Consider the following 10936-nt stretch of genomic DNA (forward strand, 5'->3'; position numbering starts at 1 on the left):
GGATTTTGGGGGGTCCTAGGGGGGTTTTGGGGGGTCCTGGGGGGTTTAGGGAGTCCTGGGGTTTTTGGGGGGGTTTTGGGGGGTCCCCAGGTGACGGCGGTGCCCCCCCCAGGTTCCTGTACTGGTCGGACTGGGGGTCCCGGCCCCAAATCACTCGGGGGGCTCAGGACGGGGGGGACCCCCCCAAGGCGCTGGTGAGCGACGGCGTCGAGCGGCCGCTGGGGCTGGCCCTGGGTGAGACCCCAAAAATGTCCCCAAATGTCACAAATGTCACCAAAAGTGGCCCCAAAATGACCCTGAAATGTCCTCAAAGTAACCCCAACATGTCCCCAAAAATGACCCAAATATGGCCCCAAAATGTCCCTAAATTTGACCCTAAAAATGTCCCAAATGTGACCCCAAAAATGGCCCCAAAGTGACCCCAAAAGTCACCAGAATGTCACCAAAGTGACCCCAAAAATGGCCCCTGAGTGGCCCCAAATGTCCCCAAAGTGACCCCAAAATGTCCCCAAAAATGGCCCCAGTGTCCCAAATGTGACCCCAAAAATGTCCCAAATGTGACCCCAGAATGTCACAAAAAATGTTCCCAAAGTGACCCCAAAAATGGCCCCAAAGTGTCACCAAGAAGTCTTAAAAAGTGTCCTCAAAGTGACCCCAAAATGGCCCCAAAATGTCCACAAAAATGGCCCCAAATGTGACCCCAAAAATGGCCCCAAAGTGACCCCAAAATGTCACAAAAAATGGCCTCTAATGTGACCCCAAAAATGGCCCCAGAGTTACCCCAAAATGTCCCCAAAAAATGGCTCCAAAGTGACCCCAAAATGTCACAAAAAATGGCCCCAAATGTGACCCCAAAAATGGCCCCAGAAATGTCCTCAAAATGACCCAAAGTGACCCCAGAATGTCACAAAAAATGTTCCCAAAGTGACCCCAAAAATGGCCCCAGAAATGTCCCCAAAATGACCCAAAGTGACCCCAAAATGTCACAAAAAATGGCCTCTAATGTGACCCCAAAAATGGCCCCAGAGTTACCCCAAAATGTCCCCAAAAAATGGCTCCAAAGTGACCCCAAAATGTCCCCAAAAATGGCCCCAAAGGGACCCCAAAGTGACCCCAAAAATGGCCCCAAAGTGACCCCAAAGTGTTCCCAGAGTGTCACGAAAAAGACCCTAAATTTGACCCCAAAAATGTCCCCAAAATGGCCCCAAAGGGTCCCAAATGTGACCCCAAAGTGTCACCAAAGTGACCCCAAAAATGGCCCCAAAATGTCCCCGAAGTGTCCCCAAAAAGTCCTAAAAACTGTCCTCAAAGTGACCCCAAAATGGCCCCAAAATGTCCCAAATGTGACCCCAAAAATGTCCTCAAAGTGACCCCAAAATGGCCCCAGAAATGTCCCCAAAATGACCCAAAGTGACCCCAAAAAGTCTCAAAAAATGACCCAAAATGGCGGATGGGCGATGAGGGGGGATGGGTGATGATGATGATGATGATGATGATGATAATGATGATGATGATGATGATGATGGTGACCCCCCAGACCCCTCCTTGCGCCGCCTGTTCTGGGCCGACAGGCGGTGATGGGGGATGATGATGATGATGATGATGATGATAATGATGATGATGATGATGATGGTGACCCCCCAGCCCCCTCCTTGCGCCGCCTGTTCTGGGCCGACAGGCGGAGATGGGGGATGATGATGATGATGATGATGATGATAATGATGATGATGATGATGATGGTGACCCCCCAGCCCCCTCCTTGCGCCGCCTGTTCTGGGCCGACAGGCGGAGATGGGGGATGATGATGATGATGATGATGATGATAATGGATGATGGTGGTGATGATTGTGATGTTGATGATGATGATGATGATGAAGATGATGATGATGACCCCCCCCAGACCCCTCCTCGCGCCGCCTGTTCTGGGCGGACGGGCGGCTCCAGGCCGTGAGCAGCGTGGGGCTGGACGGGAGCGACCGGCGCACGCACCTGAGAGACCCCCGGCACCTGGGGCAGCCCCTGGGGCTGGCTGCGCTCGGGGTGAGACCCCCGGGACCCCCCCAATATCCCCTGAGACCCCCGGCACCTGGGGCAGCCCCTGGGGCTGGCTGCGCTCGGGGTGAGACCCCCGGGACCCCCGGGACCCCCCCCGAGACCCCTGACCCACCCTGAGACCCCCGGGACCCCCGGGACCCCCCGGGACCTCCCGGGACCCCCCGAGATAGGGAGAGACCCCTGGGACCCCCGGGATTGGGGAGAGACCCCCGGGTTAGGGAGGGCGCAGAGCAACTCCTACATCTGGATGGAGAGAGCCCACCGCCGGCCCGGTGAGACCCCCGGGCCCCCCCCGGGTGGTGGCTCAGGAGCTCTTCAGCCCCGAGGCCGTGCTGCTGCTGCACCCCGACAGGCAGCCCCCAGGTACCCAAAACACCCCGAAATCACCCCAAAAATATCCTGAAATCACCCCAAAAATATCCCCTAAATATCCCCAAAATATCAGTAAAATATCCCAAAAATATCCCCAAAATATCCTGAAAGTATCATTAAAGTATCATTAAAATATCCCCAAAAACACCCCAAAAATATCCTGAAATCACCCCAAAAATATCCCCTAAATATCCCCAAAATATCAGTAAAATATCCCAAAAATATCCCCAAAATATCCTGAAAGTATCATTAAAGTATCATTAAAATATCCCCAAAAACACCCCAAAAATATCCTGAAATCACCCCAAAAATATCCCCAAAATATCCTAAAAATATCCCCTAAATATCCCCAAAATGCACCCCGACAGGCAGCCCCCAGGTACCCCAAAAACACCCCGAAATCACCCCAAAAATATCCCCAAAATATCCTAAAAATATCCCCTAAATATCCCCAAAATGCACCCCGACAGGCAGCCCCCAGGTACCCCAAAAACACCCCGAAATCACCCCAAAAATATCCCCAAAATATCCTAAAAATATCCCCTAAATATCCCCAAAATATCCCCCAAAACACCCCAAAAATATCCTAAAAATATCTCAAACATGTCCCCTAAATATCCCTGAAAATATCCTCAAAATCACCCCAAAATTATCCCCAAAAATATCCCCAAAATATCCCCCAAAACACCCCAAAAATATCCTAAAAATATCTCAAACATGTCCCCTAAATATCCCTGAAAATATCCTCAAAATCACCCCAAAATTATCCCAAAAAATATCCCCAAAATATCCTAAAATCACCCCCAAAATATTCCCAAAAATATCCTGAAAATATTCCCAAAATATTCCCAAAATATCCCCAAAACCACCCGAAAAATATCCTAAAAATACCCCAAACATGTCCCCTAAATATCCCCCACCCGTGCCCCTCCCCCACCTTTACCTAACGCCTCGGCAGGTGAGGCCACGCCCACCGACCACGCCCACTGCAACAACAGACCACACCCACTGGCATGCATGGCTGTGCCCATTGGCCACGCCCACTGACACACTTGGCCACGCCCACCGACACGCCCGGCCACTGCCATTGACCACGCCCACTGACTCACCTGGCCACGCCCACCGACCACGCCCACTCGAACAACCGACCACGCCCACAGTCACACCTGGCCACGCCCATTGGCCACGCCCACTGACACACCTGGATGTGCCCTTGACCACGCCCACTGACTCATGTGGCCACACCCATTGGCCACGCCCACTGACTCGCCTGGCCACGCCCATTGGCCACAACCATTGAGAGAACTGACCCTGCCAAGTAGCCACGCCCACTTCCATGCAGGACCACACCCACTGATCCTGCATGGCCACACCCACTCACCACACCTGCTGGCCAGCCACGCGCACTGACACACCTGGCCACGCCCATTGACCACGCCCACCGACTCACCTGGCCACACCCATTGGCCACGCCCACTGACTCGCCTGGCCACGCCCATTGGCCACAACCATTGAGAGAACTGACCCTGCCAAGTAGCCACGCCCACTTCCATGCAGGACCACACCCACTGATCCTGCATGGCCACACCCACTCACCACACCTGCTGGCCACGCCCACTGACACGCCTGACTGCGCCCACTGGCCACGCCCACTGCTACACATGGCCACGCCCACCACCACACCTGGCCACGCCCATTTTGTACATCACCACGCCCACTGGCCACACAAATTGTCAAGGCTGGCCACGCCCACTTCCAAGGCTGGCCACGCCCACTTCCACACCCGGCCACGCCCCCTGACCTCCCCTGTCCCACAGGTGACCTCGGCCAGGTGGGCGGGCCCAAGGGGGCGGGGCCATTGATGACGTCACTGGGGATCCTGCTGCCCATTGGTACGGCCCGGGAGGGGGAGGGGCCAAAATTTTGGGGGGGTTGGGGGTATCCCAGATTTTGGGTGAAATACCCAGAATTTTGGGGACATATCCCGTTTTTTTGGGGAGATTTCCCTGTTTTTTGAAAGAATATTCCAGTTTTGGGGGGAAATATCTCAGATTTTGGGGCAAAATCTGGTTTTTTTGGGGAAAAAATCCCAAATTTTGCGGGTCGTCCCCTCCCTGCAGTTCCCACCCGTGACCACCAGAGGGCGCCATGAATTGATCCCATTGGGGGAAAAATCCCGGAATTTTGGGGGGAATATCCCAAATTTTGGGGGTGGGGGAGGGAAATATCCCAAATTTTGGGGTGAATAGCCCAGTTTTTTGGGGTAAAATCACGTTTTTTTGGGTAAAAATCCCAAATTTTGGGTGTCATCCCCTCCCTGCAGTTCCACCTGTGGCCACCAGGTGGCGCCATGAACTGATCCCGTTGTGGGGAAAATGCCAAATTTTGGGGGGAAAATCCCGAATTTTGTGGGGAAAATCCCAAATTTTGGGGTCCCCCCAAATTTCGGGGTCCCCCTGACCCCCCGTGTGCCCCCAGGGCTGGCGCTGTGCCTGGCGGCCGCGGGGCGGGCGCTGTGGCGGGGCTGGCGCCGGCGCAGCACCAACAGCATCAGCTTCAGCAACGCCGCCTTCCGGAAGGATCCGGAGCACCTGGAGGGGGCGGGGCTGGGCGAGGCGCAGGTGAGCTCCCGGAGGGGGCGGGGCCTGGGGGGACAGGTGAGGGGGACCCCCAGGTGACCCCGCTTTGCTCCCGCAGTGGCCGCTGACGGCTGAGGACGACGAGGCCTGAGGGGCCGGGGGAGGAGAGACCCCCCCGGGACACCTGGGTGCACCTGGGGACACCTGGGGACACCTGGAGATGCCTGGGTGCACCTGAGGGACACCTGGGGACACCTGAGGGACATCTGGGGACACCTGAGTGCACCTGGGACACACCTGGGGACACCTGGATGGACTTGGGCGCACCTGGACACACCTGGGCGCACCTGGGGACACCTGAGGGACATCTAGGGACACCTGGGTGCACCTGGAAACACCTGGATGGACACTTGGAGATACCTGGGTGCACCTGAGGGACACCTGGGGACACCTGAGGGACATCTGGGAATACCTGGCACACACCTGGATGGACTTGGGCGCACCTGGACACACCTGGGCGCACCCCGCTTTGCTCCCGCAGTGGCCGCTGACGGCTGAGGACGACGAGGCCTGAGGGGCCGAGACCCCCCGGGACACCTGGGTGCACCTGGGGGACACCTGGGACACACCTGGATGGACTTGGGCGCACCTGGGGACACCTGAGGGACATCTGGGGACACCTGAGTGCACCTGGGACACACCTGGGGACACCTGGATGGACTTGGGCGCACCTGGACACACCTGGGCGCACCTGGGGACACCTGAGGGACATCTAGGGACACCTGGGTGCACCTGGAAACACCTGGGATGGAACTTGGAGATACCTGGGTGCACCTGAGGGACACCTGGGGACACCTGAGGGACACCTGGGGACACCTGGAGACACCTGGGGGACGTCTGGGAACACCTGGGTGCACCTGGAGCCACCTGGGTGCACCTGGATGGACACCTGGAGATGCCTGAGGGACATCTAGGGATACCTGGGGACATCTGGGTGCACCTGGGACACACCTGGGGACACCTGGGGACACCTGGGACACACCTGGGACACACCTGGATGGACTTGGGCGCACCTGGGTGCACCTGGGGACACCTGGAGATACCTGGGTGCACCTGAGGGACATCTAGGGATACCTGAGGGACATCTGGACCCACCTGAAGACACCTGGGTGCACCTGGGACACACCTGGATGGACTTGGGTGCACCTGAGTGACACCTGGGGACACCTGGGGACACCTGAGGGACATCTGGGAATACCTGGCACACACCTGGATGGACTTGGGCGCACCTGGGGGACACCTGGGGGCACGTGGGGACACCTGGATGGACACCTGGGACACACCTGGGACACACCTGGATGGACTTGGGCCTGGGACACACCTGGATGGACTTGGGCGCACCTGGACACACCTGGGCGCACCTGGGGACACCTGAGGGACATCTAGGGACACCTGGGTGCACCTGGAAACACCTGGATGGACACTTGGAGATACCTGGGTGCACCTGAGGGACACCTGGGGACACCTGAGGGACACCTGGGGACACCTGGAGACACCTGGGGGACGTCTGGGAACACCTGGGTGCACCTGGATGCACCTGGGTGCACCTGGATGGACACCTGGAGATGCCTGAGGGACATCTAGGGATACCTGGGGACATCTGGGTGCACCTGGGACACACCTGGATGGACTTGGGCGCACCTGGGGACACCTGGGGACACCAGAGGGACATCTGGGAATACCTGGGACACACCTGGATGGACTTGGGCGCACCTGGGCGCACCTGGGGACACCTGGAGATACCTGGGTGCACCTGAGGGACATCTAGGGATACCTGAGGGACATCTGGACCCACCTGAAGACACCTGGGTGCACCTGGGACACACCTGGATGGACTTGGGTGCACCTGAGTGACACCTGGGGACACCTGGGGACACCTGAGGGACATCTGGGAATACCTGGCACACACCTGGATGGACTTGGGCGCACCTGGGGGACACCTGGGGGCACGTGGGGACACCTGGATGGACACCTGGGACACACCTGGGACACACCTGGATGGACTTGGGCGCACCTGGGGACACCTGCATGGACACTTGGGGACATCTGGGGGACACCTAGAGATACCTGGGGACACCTGGGTGCACCTGGAAACACCTGGGATGGAACCTGGAGATACCTGGGTACACCTGGAGATACCTGAGGGACATCTGGATGCACCTGGGGACACCTGGATGGATGCCTGGGAACACCAAAAAGCCTGGGGCACACCTGGAGACACCTGGGCACAGCTGGACGAGGCTGTGCACACCTGTCCTTGTTATTCTCACCTGTGCCCACCTGTCCTTGCTGTTCTCACCTGTTCTCCCCTCCCCCTCCCCTCTCCAGGTGTCCCCGGCTCCGTTTTTTAGGATTTTTTTAATTTTTATTTTTAACCAAAACCCCGCGGATTCGGCCCAAATTTGAGGCCGCCGCGGAAAGGGGCGGGGCCAATGTGGCCACGCCCTCGTGACGTCAATAAAGGGTTATTTATTAACCCCTGAGTGAGCGGATTGGGGGCGGGGCCTAGGGAATGCTTCACGCTCGCTGATTGGTCGGGATTTCCCTCCAAAACGGCCGCGCGCTGCTGATTGGACGCCGCGCGCGCGGGGTCGCGCGCCATTGGCTGGGCGAGCTGCCAATCAAAGGCCAGGGGCCGGCGCGGCTGTGATTGGCCAGCGAGTTTCCCGCCGCTGATTGAGCCGCGTGCCTGTCAATCTAACGAAGCCCCGCCTCTCCCTCTCCACGCGCTCTATTGGCTGCGCTGGCTGTCAGTCAAGTGCGTCCTCCAATCGTTGCGCAGCGTGGGCGGGAGGGGAAATCCCCACAAGCTATTGGTCGGGCAAAACGTCAATCACTCTTCGCCCCGCCTTCCCAGTGATTTCCGCTTCCTCCACCAATCGCGGCGTCTCGCGGGGCCGCCCAGCCGCTGATTGGCTGCGCTCCCTCAGTCCCGCCCACGCCCTTCGTCCATCCCCTCTTTCCCATTGGCCCAGCGCGCCGTCACTCACCCCAACACCCCTCAATCGCAGCGCGCCGGCTCCTTCCTTCCTCCCATTGGCCGCCGCTCCCCACCTTCATAATTTGATTGGCCAACACACCTGTCGCTCAACGCCAACCCGCGCGCCGATTGGCGGAGCCCCTCCGGTGGCGGGCGGGCCTCCCAGCGTGCCCCGCGCGGCCTGAGGCGAGCGCGGCCCGTTCCCGTCGCCGCCTCCGCCATGTCCGAGTTCGGCCCCGCGCCGCCCCCGCCCCCCCAGCCCGGGGCCAGGATTTCAGGGGTCCTGAGGGGATCTGGGGGAGTTTCAGTGGGATTTGAGGAGTCCTGAGGGGGTTTGGGGGGGTCCTGAGGGCATCAAGGATGGATTTTGAGGGGTCCTCAGGGGGTTTGGGGGGAATTTGAGGGGTCCTGAGGGGATTTGGGGGGTCCTGAGGGGATTTTGAGGGGTTTGGGGGAGTCCTGAGGGGATTTAGGGGGAGATTTTGAGGGATCCTGAGGGGATTTTGAGGGATCTTGGGGGGTCCTGAGTGGTTTTGGAGAGGTTTTGAGGGGTCCTGAGGGGGATTTTAGGGGTCCTGAGGGGGTTTGGGGACAATTTGGGGGGGTCCTGAGGAGGTTTGAGGGATCTTGGGGGGTCCTGGGGGAGTTTTGGGGGGAATTTGAGGAGTCTTGAGGGAATTTGGGGGGTCCTGAGGGGTTTTTGGGGTTCCTGGGGGGATTTTGGGGTTCTCAGTATGAGTTTGGGGGGATCATTTTGGGGGTGACCCCAAAAAAGAGAATTTTGGGGAAGTTTTGGGGGTCTTGGCGTGAGTTTGGGGGGCGTTTTTGGGGTGATTTTGTGGCTTTTTGGGATTTTGGAATGATCTTGTGGGATTTTGAGGTAATTTTGGGCCATTTTGGGCAATTTTGGGGTGATTTTGTGGGTTATTCTGAATTTTAGAGTGATTTTGTGGCATTTTTTGGATTTTTGGGGTAATTTTGGGGTATTTTAAGGTGGTTTGGGGCATTTTTGAGGTGATTTTGTGGGATTTTAGGACATTTTAAGGTTATTTTTGTGGGCTTTTGGGGCATTTTAAGGTGATTTTGGGACAATTTTGGGATAAATTATGATGTTTTAAGGTGACTTTGGGGTGTTTTGAGCCATTTTAGGTGATGTGGGACTTTGAGGTCATTTTGTGGGATTTTGGGGCATTTTAGGGCAATTTTGGGGTAATTTTGTGGCTTTTTTGGGGATTTTGGAGTAATTTTGGGGCAATTTTAGAGCAATTTTGGGGTGATTTTGTATTTTTTTTTTTATTTTGGGGCACTTTAGGGGAATTTTGTGGGATTTTGGAGTCATTTTGGGGCATTTTAAGGTGATTTTGGGTGATCTTGTGGGATTTTGAGGTAATTTTTTGGGATTTTGGGGCATTTTGTGGGATTTTGGGGTCGTTTTGGGCTGATTTTGGGTCATTTTGGGGCAATTTTAGGGCAATTTTGGGCCATTTTAAGGTGATTTTGGGGTACTTTGAAGCATTTTGGGTGATGTGTAATTTTGAGGTCATTTTGTGGGATTTTGGGTAATTTTGGGGTAATTTTAGGGCAATTTTGGTGAATTTTGGGGCATTTAAAGGTAATTTTGGGACATTTAAAGGTGATTTTGTGGTACTTTGAAGCATTTTGGGTGATGTGTATTTTTGAGGTCATTTTGTGGGATTTTGGAGTAATTTTGGGGCATTTTAAGGTGATTTTGGGTGATCTTGTGGGATTTTGAGGTAATTTTTTGGGATTTTGGGGCATTTTGTGGGATTTTGGGGTCGTTTTGGGCTGATTTTGGGTCATTTTGGGGTGATTTCAGGGCAATTTTGGGCCATTTTAAGGTGATTTTGGGGTACTTTGAAGCATTTTGGGTGATGTGTAATTTTGAGGTCATTTTGTGGGATTTTGAGGTTATTTTATAGGATTTTGAGGTCATTTTGTGGGATTTTGAGGTTATTTTATAGGATTTTGAGGTCATTTTGTGGGATTTTGGAGTCATTTTACTGGATTTTGAGGTCATTTTGTGGGATTTTGGGTAATTTTGGGGCAATTTTAGGGCAATTTAGGTGAATTTTGGGGCATTTAAAGGTAATTTTGGGCCATTTTAAGGTGATTTTGTGGTACTTTGAAGCATTTTGGGTGATGTGTAATTTTGAGGTCATTTTGTGGGATTTTGGGTAATTTTGGGGGGACAATTTGGGGGGGTCCTGAGGAGGTTTGAGGGGTCCTGGGGGAGTTTTGGGGGGAATTTGAGGAGTCTTGAGGGAATTTGGGGGGTCCTGAGGGGTTTTTGGGGTTCCTGGGGGGATTTTGGGGTTCTCAGTATGAGTTTGGGGGGATCATTTTGGGGGTGACCCCAAAAAAGAGAATTTTGGGGAAGTTTTGGGGGTCTTGGCGTGAGTTTGGGGGGCGTTTTTGGGGTGATTTTGTGGCTTTTTGGGATTTTGGAATGATCTCGTGGGATTTTGAGGTAATTTTGGGCCATTTTGGGCAATTTTGGGGTGATTTTGTGGGTTATTCTGAATTTTAGAGTGATTTTGTGGCATTTTTTGGATTTTTGGGGTAATTTTGGGGTATTTTAAGGTGGTTTGGGGCATTTTTGAGGTGATTTTGTGGGATTTTAGGACATTTTAAGGTAATTTTTGTGGGCTTTTGGGGCATTTTAAGGTGATTTTGGGACAATTTTGGGATAAATTATGATGTTTTAAGGTGATTTTGGGGTGTTTTGTGCCATTTTAGGTGATGTGGGACTTTGAGGTCATTTTGTGGGATTTTGGGGCATTTTAGGGCAATTTTGGGGTAATTTTGTGGCTTTTTTTGGGATTTTGGAGTAATTTTGGGGCAATTTTAGAGCAATTTTGGGGTGTTTTTG

General features: G+C 54.6%; 1 protein-coding gene and 2 long non-coding RNA genes across 3 annotated transcripts in view; 2 read left to right on the forward strand and 1 right to left on the reverse strand.

Annotated features, from left to right (window-relative positions):
* LOC120512802 (low-density lipoprotein receptor-like) overlaps positions 1-2273 on the forward strand; it is a gene marked incomplete at its 5' end in the record, with an annotated part of 2800 nt that extends 527 nt beyond the window's left edge. Inside the window, 3 exons of the mRNA XM_039731542.1 lie at positions 50-234; positions 1901-2040; positions 2226-2273. Of these exons, the coding sequence (XP_039587476.1) occupies positions 50-234; positions 1901-2040; positions 2226-2273 (373 nt within the window). The remainder of the gene's footprint in view (positions 1-49; positions 235-1900; positions 2041-2225) is intronic.
* A 1099-nt stretch (positions 2274-3372) lies between these two features.
* Positions 3373-5265, forward strand: LOC120512800. Its single transcript, XR_005630123.1, has 4 exons — positions 3373-3385; positions 4245-4319; positions 4906-5048; positions 5125-5265. It is a non-coding gene; the product is annotated as an uncharacterized LOC120512800 (long non-coding RNA).
* LOC120512801 lies at positions 5120-8286 on the reverse strand. Its single transcript, XR_005630124.1, has 3 exons — positions 8057-8286; positions 7027-7876; positions 5120-5220 (listed from the first exon to the last, which is right to left on the reverse strand). It is a non-coding gene; the product is annotated as an uncharacterized LOC120512801 (long non-coding RNA).
* Positions 8287-10936: the final 2650 nt, after the last annotated feature.

The sequence above is a fragment of the Passer montanus genome, unplaced genomic scaffold (assembly GCF_014805655.1).
Source record: "Passer montanus isolate IOZ18808 unplaced genomic scaffold, ASM1480565v1 scaffold780, whole genome shotgun sequence".
Lineage (NCBI taxonomy): Eukaryota > Metazoa > Chordata > Aves > Passeriformes > Passeridae > Passer > Passer montanus.